The following is an 18656-nucleotide window of genomic DNA, read 5'->3' on the forward strand; positions in this document are numbered from 1 at the left end:
AACAATCGAGATAACCTACAAACAAGAAACCAAGAAGATGAAGATGTACTTAGTTCCATCTCTCGAACAACCATTATATCTTGGCATAAACTTCTGGAAACTATTCCAAATTGCTCCACAGATAATATCGGAAATTTGTCCGTTGTCGTCATATAGAATAAGTGATCCAAACGCTCACGAACTGTCAAATGATCAAACCAAAGCATTGGAACAGGTTATAAGTTTGTTTCCGTCTAATGCCAAAGAAGGGCTTGGACGGACAACACTCGAAAAACACACAATAAACACAGGCGATATCGAGCCGATTAAACAACGTCATTATCCCGTGTCTCCTGCCATTCAAAAACTAATGTACGAGGAACTGGATAGAATGTTGGCTTTAGATGTAATTGAAGAAAGTGAAAGTGCTTGGAGCTCTCCAGTGGTTCTAGTACGTAAGCCAGGAAAAAACCGCTTATGTCTCGATTCCAGGAAGCTCAATAAAGCAACGAAAAATGACGCCTATCCTTTTCCCAACGTAGAGAATCTTTTAAGTCGTCAAGCAGATACACATTACATTAGTAGTGTGGATCTAAAAGACGCTTTCTGGCAAATTCCTCTTTCGGAAGAGTCACGAGAGAAAACTGCGTTTTCTGTGCCCGGTAGACCCTTATATCAATTCAAGGTCATGCCCTTTGGCTTATGCAATGCTGCCCAGCGCCTTTGTAGACTAATGGACAAAGTGGTACCTAACGAATTGAAACAATTCATCTTTGTTTATTTGGATGATCTTTTGGTGGTTTCAGAAACGTTTGAAAAGCATATTACTATATTACGTGCATTAGCATCACTCTTACGTAAAGCTGGTCTTACTATTAATATACAAAAGTCCAAGTTCTGTTTTAAGGAACTTCGTTACTTAGGATTTATAGTTGGTGGAGGATGTATTAAAACTGATCCGGACAAGGTTTCGGCTATAAAACACTTCCCGATACCGAAAACACCTAAACAAGTAAGAAGATTTCTAGGTTTATCAGGTTGGTATAGACGTTTCGTCCCTAATTATTCTTCCCTAGCTGCACCAATAACAGACACCTTAAAAAAACATAAGAACTTTGAATTTCCTAATGAAGCTATGGAGGCTTTTGAAAAGTTGAAAACTGCGTTGACTACTGCTCCAGTCTTAGTCAATCCAGACTTTAACAAGCCCTTCATTATATCATGTGATGCGTCCTCAACTGGCGTAGGTTGCGTCCTCAGTCAGTTGGATGATAATGAATTGGAACGACCAATTTATTACTATTCCTACAAACTTAACCAAGCACAGCGTAACTATAGTGTTACTGAACTTGAATGTTTGGCTGCTGTTTTGGGGGTAGAAAAGTTTCGACCGTATGTCGAGGGCCATCATTTTACTATTATTACTGACCATTCGAGTCTTAGATGGCTCATGAACCAGAAAGATTTATGTGGGAGGTTAGCGCGTTGGAGTTTAAGGTTACAACGATTTTCTTTTGTAATCGAGCATCGAAAGGGCTCGCAAAATGTTGCACCAGACGCTCTTTCCAGGGTGTTTGCAGCCGATGAACTCGCAGTAATTTCAAAGAGCGACGTTAATAATTCCGAGGTTCTACAAATCGATTTGTCGGATCCTTCATTTAAATCAGAAGAGTACCTGAAGTTGATCGACACAATTAACCAAAACCAGAATCAGTTACCTGATCTCCAAGTTTCGGAGAACTATGTGTACAAGAAGGTTAAACATTCAACGGGAAATCCAATTGAAGATGATCGTACCTGGAAATTGTGGATTCCAACTGCGCTGACCAACCATCTTATCCGACTAGCTCATGATCCACCCCTAGCTTCGCATGGTGGATTCACGAAAACACTGTATCGCCTCAGAGACCGATTTTACTGGCCTAATATGGCGGTTCAAGTAAAATCATTTATAGGGGAATGCATCGTCTGTAAAACTACCAAGGCTCCGAATTCCATACTTAGACCACCTATGGGCCAATCATTCATTGTGGATAAGCCTTTCCAACATATATACATAGACTTTTTGGGTCCTTATCCAAGGTCAAAGAAGGGAAACACATATATTATAGTTTGCTTAGATCAATTCACCAAATTCGTCCTAGCAAAACCTTTGAGAAAAGCAACCTCCGATTCAGCTATAGAATTTTTAGAGACAAATGTATTTTCGTTATTTGGTGTACCAGAGTCTCTCCTATCGGACAATGGAAAGCAATTCGTCAGCAAAGAGTTCTCCAAATTCTTAGAGTCATATGGGACAAAACACATACGAACTGCTTCATACGCTCCTCAAGCTAATGCGAGTGAGCGTGTAAATCGCTCTATACTAGCTGCTATAAGAGCATACGTAAGTGCAGAACAATCTAATTGGGATAAATGTCTTTTTTCAATCTTGAGTGCTTTGAGATCCACGGTGCATTCAGCGATTGGCATGTCTCCTTTTGAAGCCTTATTCGGGCAATCAAAAGTAGAACATGGCTCGGACTATTCTCTGCTTCGAAAGCTAAATATTTTAAACAATTCCGAAATCAATATCTTGCCAAAAGCTGTTAAAATGAACATGCTACACAACCGCATCAAGGAGTCCTTAGCACAAGCTCATAAGTTATATGAGAAAACGTACAACACTCGTAGCAAAACATGTCGTTATTCGGTTGGCCAATTAGTTTTTAAAAGAAACTTTGTGTTGAGCGATAAGTCTAAAAATCGGAACTCCAAATTGTGTCCAAAATTTATTCAAGCCAAAATTAAGAAAATTGTCACCAACAATCTCTATGAATTAGAAGACCTTGACGGAAAATCATTAGGAATGGTGCATGCTAAAGATATACGAACTTAATTTTAATTTATTTTCTAAATTATTCTGAAGAACAACAAAAATATACTTTTCAATCACTGTGGCGTATGCTTACTTTTTTTTTTTTTTGGTAAAATTCAAAAGTTGTCCTTTTACATTCCATTTTCATGTCAATGTTGACATGAATTTGCAATGTTGTGTGTGGACCACTTTGCAAAAAAAAAAAGGAAGAGGAACAAAACAAACATTTATTCAATAAATAGAACGCGAACTAATCGAATTGCAAAATTAATAACTGCTGAACGCATTCATCGATATCGATTGTAATTTATCGATTCTCGTTTTAGAAACTTGGCAAGTTCCCAGAAGGCCAAGGTGGCCATTTTGATTTCCGCTAAGCAGAAATTCTGCCCTTTCGCTTACCAACCTTCAGACAGAGAGGTCAGCCCTAACTTAATTAAAGAAAAAAAAGAAAAAAATTGTTGTTATTAGTTTAATTAAATTTTTTTTACAACTAAAGAATAGAAAAGAAAATAAAAATAAAATAAAACGTAAAAAGAAAGAAAAATATCAACAAATAATAATAAGGTGATAAAGACAAAGAAAGGCTCCAGAGGAAATACACTCGCTGCCAAAAACGTCTTACGGCTGGAACAGGGGCAATCACCTGTTATCCCTCCACACATCCATCCATTCGGACGCCTAGAGGCTGAAACAGGTGCAACCACCTGTCTTCCATCCAGTCATTTTTCTAACCGTGACGTCTTCGATCCCGAAAAAAACACCGTGGAGGTGACAAACCGAGAAAAAATATGTATAGCAGACATAAACGAAGAAAAGTTTATGTAAAATCAAACTTTATTTTGTTATCAATTAAAACGCAATAATTATATGTGTATATAAAAAATTTGTATCACAGAATTAACAAAAACAAACGAGAAAACTAATAAAACAAAAAAAAGTACATATATAAAAAAAAAGGAAAAAAAAAAATAATGAATAGATAAATATGTACCCTAATGAAAAATTCTTTTACATTCATGCAATCACACATTAATTCAATTCATATAATCTCACATTCATAATTCAAAACATTCACACATACAAAAATTATTGCATTTAGATTCATGCATTGACTAAATTTTATCGTTAATTATTATATTTGCTATTTTTTTTTATTACTAAATATTAAAAATCTAAACGTCACACATACATATACTTAATCATTCACAAAATTAAACATATACACTTTCATACGTCCAAACAGTTACACATTTAAACTTGCATGCATTACACACTACAAATTTCCATTACACTCACTTTAAAATTCAAATTTATATGACATAAACAAAACATACAACTTATACAACACAACAAAGCTGCTGTGCACAACATCTTTACTGTGGGGTAAGTCCAAAAGAAAATTTGGTTTTGTATATATGTATATATATTAAATATTATATAAACATGATCTTACAATAATCACATAAATACATAAAATCATAAAAGTGACAAATGAGAAATAGTTAAGTATTGAGTAAATTTTTTTTCAATGAGTGACAAGTGTTCACAAACTAACTAGCTCGAATCATAGGGTAAAAGAACATATGATTAAATTTTGTGAATTTGTTTTTAATTTATTGAATGGTTTTATTATATATATTTCTTTTATTTAAAATTTTTTTGAAACGTTGAAAAACAATTTAATTTTTTTTAAATTCTAATAATGATCAATATGATTATGGAATCAACATAGATTTATCATTATAATTATCAAAGCGCATTGTATAAAATAGATATCACTACCTAAATAAAAAATTACTTATTATAACGTACAGCAAATCAGTATGTTCTCATTTTCATTTTCATTTTTGTTTGAAAGGTAAATCGCTCAAATGATGAGCTATTGAGTTTCTTTTTATTTGAGTGCGTGGGGAAGAAAAGGAAGGGATGATGGGGAAGAGGAATATTGTAGTTTAAATTTTAAACTTCATCTTAGATCAGGGGTCATTGAACTGAAATCATTGAGTGACTCAATGGCCATGGAGTCTCATTATAATGTAGACGGAGGGAGGGTTATACTCAGGCACCTGTTACCACCTAGGGTTGCCAACACAAATTTCTAAGAACTATTAATATCTAGCGCGAAAACTACGTCATAAGATTTTTATTTAACACCCTTTATGTTATTTCGGCATGAAAAAAAATGTACGGCGGTTCGATAACAGGTACAAGTACCCACCCCACCGACGAGCTACCAATGGCGGTGCAAGCATGCCGAACCGTACCTTGTTGATCGAACACCTCACCCAACATTCCGCATATCATCCAGGGAATCCTGTGGTCTTGGATGTTTTGATAGGAAAAAGGCAGACCATCGCTGGTTGTTGGATGAGATTAGACTTCATCAATTTATTTGATGGGGTTTCCGTTACAGTTGATCATCACGGGCAGCAATTAACATCCAAAAAAGTACTATAGTACCTAAGTATCTGGTTAGATCAGTATTTATATTTCGACTCACATACAAGTGCTGCTCTGACCAGGGCCAGAAGAGCCTTCGTTCTGACCAAACGACTTTTTCACCGCAGTCGGCTTGACCCCAGAGAAAAGTTATTTTGCTACATTGCCCACATACTGCCGATGATCGTTTATGGTTGTCTTGTGTGGTTCAACGTTGCCCCTTTCCAGATGAAGAAGTTTCGGGTATTCGAGCGGCAGTGTTTACGATGCTGTACCGGCTTGCATCGAACAGCTGAATCTTCTTTTGCTTATAACTTTTCCAAAGAGGTTCTATAGAACGGGGCTCGAATTAATATATTTGACAATTTCGTGTTAAACCTCGTTCGAGGTCATATACTGCAAGAGCTAAGTCTTCGACCAACAATCCAGGACGTTTCATTCCTTCAGTTCAGTAGAGTTGTGTACGATCGGGACCGAATTGATAAGTTGAAGCAGGAAAACCAGTTTTGAAGGCTTCAATCGGCACTTGATAGTGGGTAATCAGGATGGGGTTTTAACCCCATCCTGACGTTTCTGTTTTATAGATTAAGGGTAGAATGGTGGATTAAGATTAAGGGTAGAATGGTGGACTAGTCCAACTTTCATGCCAGAAGTCTTGGGTTTCTGTGCCATCTAAAGTATATTTTACGGGTACTGTCTGCAAATCCTCCAAAAGTAGTTCTTATCATAAAAAGTGCTTTATCAAACTAGCCGTTCGGATTCGGCTTAAAACTGAAGGTCCCCTTCATTCCTGACAACATTACCCGCACACATAAATAATATAAATAAAGATACAAGAAAAATGCAATGCTTCACACAATTGGTAGAATGTTTTATTCACAAATGAAGTGTTGGTAAAATCAAAGACAATACATTAATAAATTTTGTCCACTTGCAATATGATCATTGTCAAGACATCGATTAAAATTTTATACCATCATCAAATAAAACTGCGAAATTTACCTGAGCTTGTTTTTCCAGCTTAAAAAAATATATATTAGGAATAGCAGTTAAAAAGGATTAAGTATTTAATTAAAAAAATTCTAGGAACATATTCTTTTATACCAATTCTTTTTAAATAACGTAGTTAGTATTTTCTTTTAATATTTTCTCGGATACAATATTTTTAACTACCCACATCCTCCTTTAAGTTAAAAGACGTTAGAAAAAATTACATTCCGAATGTTCCGAAAATGAGCCTCTTTAACTCCGAATAAGAAACATTTTTGCACAGAGATTTCTTCTTCTTAAGTTAAAATACACACGATCAAATGAAAAGAGTGCAAAATGATCGCTTCCTAAGAGAAAACGAATTACAAAAATTCAAGATCTTTTCTCACGAACTCACGATTTCTGTTCAAATATTCTCACATCGGTGCAGCCAGCGGCGTCACAGTCAATGGCAGTTGTTGATAGATTATTATACTCAACTCACATATTTTGTTTTTATATCAAATGCACATGTACATAAAATGATGATAAAAACAATCAATATTTATCTACCATCATCTCTGCTAACAAAGTGAGCAAGAGATGCTAAAAGCTTACTCTTTACTTTACTTAATGCAATGCAACACTCTTTGATCCCCAACTCTGACCGTTTGTACGAGTATAAGTCTGTTATTCTTATTGTGGTTGATGTCCGCGTGTATCTATGGCTTGTGGTCTTGGTCGTTGTCGTCGCTTTGCGTCGTCTATGCGTCGCGTCAATGTTGTAAATATCAAACAACAAGTCACCTTTTTCTCTCTTTGCAAGATTGGCGTTTATTTGTTTTTGTTTACCTTTGCTACCCTTTTCCGTTTACTTAAAAGTTGAATCATAAATAAAAGGGGGTTTATGGGATGAAAGGGGGTGCAATATTGAAGAGGGGAGGGGTCAGAGGGGGCAAAAGAGCAATTGTTGATATTGATGTCCGTGTTCAAACATCCAACCGATCGATGATGGGGCGATGAGTGAGAACCATAACAAAAGATATTCTCACACAAGATTTTGTTGCAAAAGAAAGATACACAAAAATGCAGATACAAGACCACAAAGGCACAGAGACTACGACCGACGGACGAGAACGACGCGATATGAGGCGATGATGGGCATAGGACATGAGAATGTTGAATAGCGAAGGAGTCACCCCGAAGTTCGACCAATATGAATCCAAACCAAAAAAGAAACCATCTTTTGCAGTTTAGAACTCAACAACATCGAACTGCAAAATAAAAGCAAAACAAGAGAAGCTACAAGATCCAAAAATGAAGAAAACAACAACAGCAACAACAACAAATAAGAAAAACGATCTTAGGGGGGCTCTGGAGCTGATGGTGATGTTCGCAAACACAAAGTTCAAACCGAATGGCACTACAAACAGACTACACCACCATCACCATCACCAGCCAAACCAACCCAACAACGCTATTTCATGTTGCATCTCTTAGATTGTTCCTACCTATACCGCTCGTAACTTTTGCCTAAGTACGATCGGTGCTTTTTTGTTTTCGTTCGTTTAACTTATTTTCATTAAACCACGATCACACTGAAAAACGAGACGACTCCAACAACGACGATGGGCGACTTCGAAGACTCCGACGACTCCAACACGATACGACGACTACGACGACGACAACAACATCATAACAGCCGGTGATCGGGGCACTAAGGCAGCAGAGGCATAGCAAAACGCGACTACAGCAACAGCAAAAGCAACAGCTTGGACTTGGACTCCTCCGCCAAATGGTTTTCAGTAAAAAAGCGATCGTCACTTATGTAGGTTGCCCATTTCGTGTGTCGTTGTCGACAAGAAGTTCTATGTGCTCTGTGTTCTTCACTTCTTCTTCTTATTGATGCATTCATACAAAGTTTTTGAAGAAACTCAAGCTTGACCCGGCTTTTTGTTCGCGTTTATAATTTTGTTGCCAAAAAATACAACCTCGTTATACCTTCGACATTGACACTGAAGTTGTGATCAATCTTCAACGATGAAGTTTGCTATTGGACATTGATGTGAGTGTTGGGTGGTTTTTGTAACGCGGCTAAACATGTGAATATTTTGGGTGTTTTATGCTTCGTTGTTAATATCGGTTAACGTTTTTTTTTTAAGTTTTTAATTGTGGACTTTATCGTCGAGAATCTATAATTAAATTGAATTAAATCGGTGAAGAATCTATTAAGTTATAAGTAAAAGATACAAAAGTATCTTTAAGTAAATATCTCGAAAGCCCCCTAGTGAATTTGTATCTTATCAATGAAATATGATTTTTTAAAGAATGTTTCTTGATATTTTCCAATAACCATTGTTCAAATATTTACCTATAGTGAAATATGTACATATATCTTTGCAATGAAAAACCATAGCACACTCTGATGATTCAGAACTATAAGAACACTCTCTGTTCTGATGTGATGGACTTTGTGCACATTTTATTTCTTTTTGCTTTCGTTTGGAACACGGCTCGTTGTTGGTTGTTGGACTTATTACTGTCTTGAGTCTGCTGTTGGTTTTGGTTTTGGTTTTGCTGGTGCTGCTGCAGAATTGGTTTTCTTTTGTTATCCGCATGTACCTTAAAGTTAAAGAGAAGAACATACAACAACAACAACAATAAAATTATAAAAGAATTTATATATTGGACATTGGATATTATACCACAAAAGTACCAACCGTCTTAAACCTATATCTATACCAATACATTGCCCTCCGCATTCTCGTCGTCCTCCACAGTCCACCGTCCATCGTCCATCGTTCGTCGCTCGTCGTCTTCGTCTTGGACATTGTCATTGTTCATCCCTCGTTCGGTTTAGTTTTTTGGGCTCGTCTATATAATTCAAGCTTATTTTTTATTTCTACAACCGCAAAGTACGTGAAAGGATTTAATTTGTTTTTCGTTTAAAATTTTGTTCTTATTTTTTGTTTTGTTGGAAAAATCATCAATACATCAATGTACCGTATGAGGATTTCGTCACTAAATATCAAGTCAGGTATGATTTATATATATTTTTTCTCAATAATATTAAATTATTTAAGCCACCTTCAAAAATTTGTTTATTCATTTAATTTTTGAGGTAATTTTTAATTTTGTTTAAGCTAAATGAGTAAGCTTTATATGGGCAGGGTATTTGTAAGCATCAGATAAAAATTGAATAAGTGACTTAAAATCAATTTGCGGTCAATGATGGATTTTCAAGACGATGAGTGTGTGTCACTTATGAAGTGACATAATTTCCGATGTAAATAAAGCAGAAACAAAAATATAAAATAAATAAAAAAAAAGTGGTTGAAGTGGTTCCATTAAGTCAAGTTTATTAACTTGAGTCATTGAAAAGACACACCGCAATTTTTATTTATATTTATTTTTGGTTGGACACTTTGTTACGTTTTTTTAATCGTCTTATTATTTAAAAAGCACAAAAATTATATTTATTTTTGGTTCATTTAGCAAAAACAAAATATAAGTTTTGTTTTTTAAATACTAAAATGAATTGCTGCTATAGTAGAAAAATAATATTAAGGGAATTATTGAATTTTGTTTACAGTTTTTTGTGTAGATTAAGTTTTTTTTAGTAATTTATACACGTAAATTAAATTAAATTAAATTGTTTAACGTAAGATACTTTTGATTAAATATACATACAACACAAACAAAAGGTTTTAATAAAATTCATATTGTTATCTTTTTTTTAAGTATTTCTTGACATTAAATTGTAAATTGTAAAGGAAGGAACTTACATCATAATTTAATTGAAACAATAAAACAATTTAAGCCCAAAAAGTCAGAAAAAAACAATTTTGTATGCCAATTTTATAGAAATTACTTATTTTTGGTTGGGCTGTTGGAAAAAAACAATCTTCTGGATATTTAACTTGTAAGAATCAAAAACGAATTTGAAAGCTAAATACGGTAGAGATTTGAAATTTGCCATAACGTCGCCCTAATATTGGGTTGCCGTAAGCGCCATTTTAATGTTTCTGGGAAATCGCATTTGAAGTTTTGACAGCCTATTGCTCGAAAACCAACCGCTGGGATTTTTTCATTTTTTGTCAAGATATTCATACGGATATCTTCTTTCAGAAAATGTAAAGAATTATTCTACAATGCCTTTAGTTTTCAAAATATTTAAAATTTATTACAAAATGAGTTTGCCGTATACGCCACTGAAATCAATATTTTCTTTTACTCATACACGTACGTCAAAAATTGTGCACTTACGGCATTCCAATAATAAATTATTAAAAATGTGTTTATTGAAAATCATGAAATATAACAAAAAATATATTTATTTAGTAATTCATAAAGTAAAAAACTACAAAGTTTTTAACTATTTATTTGTTTGTATACAGCAAAATTACAGTTATTGTTTTGCACACAGTCTTGGGTTACTAAAATATGACAAAATATGTACTTCTTGTCCTCTGATGATATAAAAGTATACAAACTTTTTATATCATTAATTTTTTTCCTTTGATATAGTTTTTGTTCTCTGAATGGTATTAAAATTTTGATTATATAAGTTCTTCGGTGTTCCTAGAGTAGTTTTAGTAGGTTTTTTAATTAATGAAATCGATTTATAATGTACAGTACATCTCTAGCATTTGTTCTAAAAGATTGTTGAAACAAGTAAGGATCCTCATACTTAATAAATTTTATTTTAGAAAAAGGCATAGTTGCAAAATTTAAGAGACTTCCTTTGGCAGAGTACGCTTTGAAATCTGATGGTTGCATCTGAATTAATTTCAGGTTTACCTTTTCGTAGCGTATGTTCTTAAGTTGCCTGAGAAGTGCTAATAGACTACTCGTATGTATCTCAATGTTCTTAAGATGCTTATTTATTGCACTATGAACAGAGTCAACTTCCTGTATGAGTGAGTGTCCAGGCACAGAAAATGTTTGTAATATCATTTTCAGTTTAGGTGACTTGTGAAGAAACGTATTTAAAGCTGTTGACATTATCTTGTTTTTATTTTGTGGGACACAAGAATCACTCCATAATGTCAAAATTTCCACATGAGGATGATCTGCCAAGACGTTCTGTAATATTTTAATCAGAGCTCAGAGCACTGGCTATATCGTCACCAGAGCGACCACTATGTATGTACTTCACTCCAAATAGCGCAGTAAGTCCGTAAGTTACTTTTGGTTTTTTGTAGGCGGGGCAAACTGTTGCTGTTAAATTAAAAACACTTAGTTTTCGTTTGTAATAAAATGAGGAAGAGTGTCCTTTATGAAGAGAAAACACGCTCTGAAGGTCAAAACAAATTATCAAGTTTTTTGGCTCCAAGTTGTTTCTGTTTAAATCTCTTTCGGTCTTCATAAATATTTTGTCATCTTTATGCTCATTAAACTCTGCAATTTCATTACGTGTAGGATTTTGTTTAGCTTTAAAAGCCAAACACCGATCGCATTGGTCTTTTTTTGGCTTGTAAAAAGACAAGTTTAATGCATTGTTGAACTCCTTGTGGTATATGCAATCTTTGACAGGGTCATTCGTAGACTCCTTATACAAGGAGTACATCTTTGTGATATTTAAATTAGGCTCCGAATATTTTCTATCTGAGCTCTCTCTACAATAATAGGAATCTACTGTTTTTTGATGGCGTGCGTTGCAGGACAATAAGACGTACGTCAAAACAATTCTTAAAAACAAATCTACTTAAATTGTATGGAAAATTTGACGTAAATGCCGGATTTTGGCGCTTACGTCCAAACAATACGTGAACTTTTTGAATTGGGTGGATATACGGTAAAACCATTCTGTATATCTTTGTAATGGAAAGAGATAGAGCAAAGCGGATACAAGATTTGGAAAGAGCTACCCCGAAAACATAGAACCGCATACCAAACTCAAAAAGTGAATTTTGGCGTTTACGGCAACCCAATATTAGGGCGACGAAGCTGATGATAAAAGACAACAAAAATATGCTTTATCTTAGAAACGTAGTATCTACTTTTCTTCTTACAAAGGAGTTTGCAATCCTCAATTGGAATTTCATCTTATAATAATGATGGTTGGACTCTCAGGCCAGAGGTCTTGGATTCGATTTCTGTCTCCTTCCTTAATTTCTTAAGAAATAGGTTTTTGAAACATACATACCTCTAAAAAATGTAACAAAAAAATATAATACGGTTTCTTAAGGGCTAGAATTGAGCAAAACATAGTTATTAACAATAAATTGATAAGGATTTTGACCTGTATAAGACTATATTTTTTAGATACGCAGTTCAAATCATTTTGAAATTGCAGTTTTCGGGAATTCTCATAAGTTTTGAAATCACTTAAATATCTTTATGTAACTTTAGTTTTGGACAAATCTGAAATTGTATGCTCTCATGGTTTTGAAAAATACATTTTACAGTTATTTTTTGGATTTTAACAATACGCTAAAATTTTGAAATAACAATTTACATCTTAATTTGTATATTTTTCAATCTATGTATTTGAAAAACTTTTTGTAAAAATCTCGTTCATGCAAGCGAGAGAGGTAATGCCAAACAACTATTAAAGATTTTTTGAAAAGTCAATAAGTATCGAAAACAATGATTTTAATTAGAAAAATCATAAAAATCCGGGTCCGAATTGTCGAATAGAAAATTTTGACATTTCTCGAAGTTTCAAGATTTTTAGAAAGATGTTTTTTTTTTATTTTATCAAAATCTTAAAGCTTTCTTAAAGCTAGACAAGAAATCTTAAAAAAAACTAGTGTAAAATGTCTGTTAGTGCGTGTGTTTGAACGTCCGTACGTTCGCGATGTTTTTTTCGCCGTCCACAGCTCAAGAACCAGAAGCGTTATCGATATCCACAAAGCACTTTCAAGAAAATTGCGTAGGTGTTTTTTTTACCATAGCAGTTTAAAGAAAAAGGGAAAAATTTTGGTTAATCCTAAATATCTCAAGAACCAATGACGCAAGAGACTTGCAATAGATTTTAATTTCTATATTGTAACGTGATACCAAAGCAATATATTTTGAAAAAAAAACCCAAATAACGGTTTTTTTATAAATAAATATAAAAACTGAAAAAAAAAATATTGTCACGATAATATTACGAATAAGAAATGATTTTATCTCCAAAAAGATTTTGTGCAACGAAAAATAAACGTTTTTAACATATGGTAAAATTTTGAGAAAAAAACAAATGGGTTAGTTAATTAAGAAAAAAAATTCCTAAAACTTGGTAAAAATTTAACTTCGATTCAAATAGCTTTTGAAAAATTAAAAATATTGTCTTGAAACTTTTTTGGTTTCACAAAAAATATTGATTTCGATATTCAGTAGCTTTTTCTATAAAAAAAATTTGTGTTTTCATCCAAAAATAAAATCAACAATAAATAATACGCAAATTTAGTAAAAATTGATATCTCTCAAATTAAATTAATTATTTATTATTAACTAATTCAAATTGGTAAAAATTTGCTTTAGACTAAAAATCTATTAAATAAAACTAGATTTTCGAACTTAACTATTTCCTTATGTGAAAAAAATTGAAAAATTTTATAAATAAAAAATTAATTAAAAAGAAAACGCTTTAATGATTTTCAAAAAAAAATTGAAAAATCAAGAATTTTTCCATTTATAAAATGGCATTTAAATTTTTGAAGACAAACTAATTTTCCAGGTAACATTTTAAATCTTAAAATAGTTTTTAACTGTGCATGAACCCGAAACAACTGTAAACAACACATGAATAGCAATCTCTTGAACAACCTTACACAACCAATAGGCGATCGCTTTAAAATTTAACATACATGTTCTTTCTCTTTCTTATCTTCAGATAATTTACTTTCCATCCTTGTCCTTCTAATATTAAACAAAAAAAAAGCTATCCAAATGAAAAAGCCTTGAACGAACTAGTTGAATACACAAACAATTGTTTTAGTTAAGTATGCTTACAAGTATTTTTCATTTCCGGGATGAGCTGTCCTAGCATGAGTTGCGTCTTGGGATGAATCGCTCGGTTTTGTTGACAAGTCAAATAGCAATTATATCTTTGAAAACAAACTTATTTAACAGGTATATTTTTAAATCTTATGTAGGCGACTAAGACAGACTCTTTGAATACAGGAGCAAGTTCGTGCGAGCCAATCGTGTATTTTATTAATTGTGGACTTTGCATCAAATTGGGGCTAGTCAAAAAATAATTTTCGTCTACAATCAAAATAAAAGTAAAGTATTTTTTATTTAGTAATTTTGCGAGTTCTTAAAGTCTGGATGGGCGACGATTGTGGACATGCACCCACCCTTCCTTTTGATGCAAGGTCCTCTATTCAAAAAATTTCAATTCATCTAGATGATTTTAATACATCCAGAAAATTTGTATATAAAGTAAAAAGATACAAAAACCGTATTTAGAATTTGATTTATTGTTTTTTTTTTTTTAAATGAAGCTTTTATGTGAGAGGGAGTTAAGTCAAAAGTTTGAAATTTTGAGTTGTTGTTCAAGTTTTGTTCAAGTATCTTTAATTTTTGTATATTAAGATTCAGAGTCAGAGAACAATCGTTACGTTTTTCTCAAACCATGTATTTACAAAATTTCTTTTTCTTGGAAACTTTTATGCAAGATAGATTATTTCTTGAATTTATCGCGGTTTTAAAACATTATTTTCTTTAATTAAATTAATCTAAAACCTTGACAAATTATCCATCATCTCAAAATTTAGTTTTATTTTGGTGTTCTATTAATATAAATAACCCCTTTTTCAAAGGCTTCAAAAGATTGGTTTTGTAGATAAGGAAATGTGAAATGGCTAGCAATTTATTATTCATATTTAAATCGTTTACATTTTTAATTTCCATTGGAAAAACAGTACTTAAATATTTTCATATATGTATGTAGTTCATTATTTGATTGTTTAGCTAACAGATTCAATAATTAAAATTTATAGGAAAAATAGGACTAGTCATAAAATATTTTTGAAACCTAACATTAAATTTACTTAATAGCTCATAATATCATTTTTTTGGTTTTGGAAAGAGAAGTGGACGAGCTTTGTTTCTTTCTTTAACTTTTGGAAAAATAGGTTTTCGCAATCGCAATTAAGTATACTTTCGTGGAGAGTCATATTTACAAGAAAATGATAGTTAAACACATTTATGGATTCATTTCTGCAATCCATACTTGAGGGCATTAAATTTATTTAAAACTAACTTAAATTAAAAAATCTATTACTTTTACTCATACGAGAAAATATATGCATCACTTGCATCATTCACAATTTACTTTCAAACACGTAACCAACTTAATTAAACAAAACATTAAGACTTACTTTAATGTAGGTGGAATATTAATGCTTGCACTTTGAAAGTAATGTTTAAATAAATTTAAGAAATGACATGTAAATATTAATAACTGCCTCTTGGGCTAAAATACATAATTTGCAAACTTGAAAGACAAGCGGTAATAAAATGTCATAAATAGCAAACAATTTTTTAATACATTGTGTTCGGGCAAAAAACGAGACCAAAAGGCGGAGAGATTTGATTTAATTTATTTCTCTGAAATGGTTTCTAAACTTAATACAATCCTTTAGCAATGTGAAGAAATTGGAATTGGAATGAGTTAAAAATAATTTTTAAAACTGTACATATTCAATCAGCAGTTTGATATTTCATTGACTTTTTCCAATAGTTGTAGCTGTTCGAGTATATCGACAATAAGTCGGCGAAATTTGTGCTTCAAGAGATCAACTGCTTTGGGCTTATCGGCGTAGCCTATAGTTCACATTCAGAGAAAAAAGTCAAGTGGTGTTAAATTGCGCGATATTAGTGCAAAAACTACGGGTCCGTACCGTGATACTATGCGGTTACCACATTTTTAATTGAATAAATCAATTGTCACACGAGCTGTGTTGCACCGTTATGTTGATACCATAGTTTTGCACATAATTTTTGTTTAATTGATGAATGTAAAGCAATCATGATTTTAAAGGGGTTATTATCGACTGTAACGTTCGGGAAATTATCGTTTTTAAAGAAGAACGGATCAATTATCCACCAACTCATAAAAAATACTACGAAAAGTTGGTACAAATTCATTTTCGACTCGAATATCGAAGCAACAACAAATAATATTTTGCTTTAAACTAATTTTATCGTATAAAAACATTGTTTTATAAATTTGGTAAGATTTGTAGAAAAATCCTTGATAGTTTTCGAATAAGAAATAAAAACAGCAGACCAAAAAAATACTACACAAAATTGATACAAACTGATCTTCTATTCCAATATCTCGAGAATAAATGTAGGTTTTGATTTCCTTCGATACAGTTTTTTTTATAATAAGGAAAAAACATAGTGTGTTAAGGCATTCCACATTCGCGTAGTACGGCTAAAGAACGAAACTCTGTACTTGACAGTGTAACCGAAGATGGGCTCGAGGGTATACTTATGAGCATTCCTAGAAGCGCCAGCATTACGGTTGAACTGTTTAACCCTAGAAAGATAACCATATTTCATAAACCATAAGTGATACACATGATTTATACGTCAATTTAACGCAGGCTATTTCTCTATAGCATAAACCATTAAAATAACGGTAAAATGTTCGTATGATGGTGTTAATTTAAATGCTCTACGTTTAATGCTGTCCAAGAGGCTTAAGTAAGTTTCAGGTGCACCAGCGCAGAGATGAGAGTTACACGCAAGCTTTGGACGCATATAAGTCTTGTAGATAACAGCTCTATCAAAGGGGGAGACAAATTGCTTGCTCGCCTTTAACATCTTGCGGCATTTTTGGCGACATCGCGTATGTGATCGTTCCACAAAAGGTACAAGACAGCATCGTGTTTTCGTAGCATTAAATTTCACTCGGTCTTTTAATCCCGATTGTATAGTACTGCTTAGGTCGGAATTTATGAACTTATCACATTTTGTCGTCGCAGTTCCACATCCAAAGAAGAGGGATGTGAGTCTAAAAACGAATATAAAAAGCTTAGAGAACTACCGTTAGCGACACAATGTATTGTATTAGAAGTTAAAGACAGGAAATCATTAATAAAAATGGGAAAGAGTATTGGAAATAGAACAGAGCCCTGGGGCACACCAGCATTTATTTTATGATTTTCAGACTTGAACCCATCCAATACTAGCTGTTTTGAAAGATTCTAAAGGTAATTACTAATCCAATGAAGCAGGGATTCATGAAATCCAAAAGCACGTATTTTCGATAAGAGAGCCTGATTCCAAACCCTACCAAATGATTTTGAAATATTAAGTGCAATGTACTTACTTTCTCAAAAACGATATTAAATTTGCTCTACTGTTCGCCGAGATGAACCATGAGATCAGTGGACCTATTACTGCGAAAGCCGCACTGCTGCTCATTAAGAAGGTTTCGATCTTCGAGATGTTTTTTGATCTGAAATTTAATCACCGTTTCCTTGACCTTGGAAAGAAGGAAAGTAAGTGCAATCGGTTGGTAATTGGAGGGTGAGGAAGATTCACCTTTTTTGGGAATGGGCTGGACAAATGCAGTTTTCCATCCAATGAGAACAAGACCTAAAGAGTAGGACAGTTAAAAAAGCTTACGCAATGGTTTTGCCAGCGGTGAAGAACGCCTTTTCGGAACAATAGCGTTGATACCATACGGACCAGCGCATTTATGTATGTTGATATCTTTTACGACTCTCTCCAAAGTACGAGTGTGAAAAAAGATTGGCCCCATATAATCATTATTTTTATCAATGAAGGCTTAGTCATAACACTCACTGGCAGCGTTGAATTAGCGGCGAAATGCCTAGCAAATATTTTCTAACAGAAAATATATCCTTGGAAAAATCCAATTGGCATTTTTAATAAAAAATAATAATCTTCAAAAAATTTGCCTAAAAAATATTTTTTAATTTCATACCTTGAGACCGAAATCAAGCTTTTTATCATATGTAAAGTATTGTTGTTAATTTTTGGTTAAGTTCTTAGAAAAATAAACTTTTTTTAACAGAAAAATGAAACTTTACAAAAACATTTAAAAACTGATAAAAAATGGTTTTTGTCTCAAATACCTTGAGAACAAATAAAGATAATCACTTCGTAGTTATACAAATTTTACTAAACTTTTAGAAATATCGACAAACGGCCACAAATTGTATTTTATCAGTGTCGGTCTCATCTCTGCTTCATTTTTCTGGAACTTTAATTTTGTTTACAGTCTGTAAGATCTCGCCCCATTTAGAACAACAAAGAGTTTTAAAATATGCCAAAACTGATATACTTGAACTTCCTCCACATGTGTTCGCTCACATACACATTAATATACCCATAAATGTACTCTTCGTCATAAAAACAGAACGGAATGCTATCGTGAGTTCGGATACCTTCCGTGAAATTCCTTACAAAACTTATACAAGTACATTCCGATTAT

The 18656-nt window shown here is 33.1% G+C and overlaps 1 protein-coding gene across 2 annotated transcripts in view; it reads left to right on the forward strand.

Annotated features, from left to right (window-relative positions):
• The window catches only part of LOC129940701 (mucin-2), a 387216-nt gene that overhangs the window by 185250 nt on the left and 183310 nt on the right, over positions 1 to 18656 (forward strand). Inside the window, exon 1 of one of the 2 annotated variants that reach the window (XM_056049128.1) lies at positions 8083 to 9284. The exons of the other annotated variant lie outside the window; for it this stretch is intronic. Within the exon in view, the coding sequence (XP_055905103.1) occupies positions 9245 to 9284 (40 nt within the window). The 5' untranslated portion in view covers positions 8083 to 9244. Of the gene's footprint in view, positions 1 to 8082; positions 9285 to 18656 lie in introns of those variants that run through there. 2 annotated transcript variants of the gene reach the window in all.

The sequence above is a fragment of the Eupeodes corollae genome, chromosome 1, assembly GCF_945859685.1.
Source record: "Eupeodes corollae chromosome 1, idEupCoro1.1, whole genome shotgun sequence".
Taxonomy (NCBI): Eukaryota; Metazoa; Arthropoda; class Insecta; order Diptera; family Syrphidae; genus Eupeodes; species Eupeodes corollae.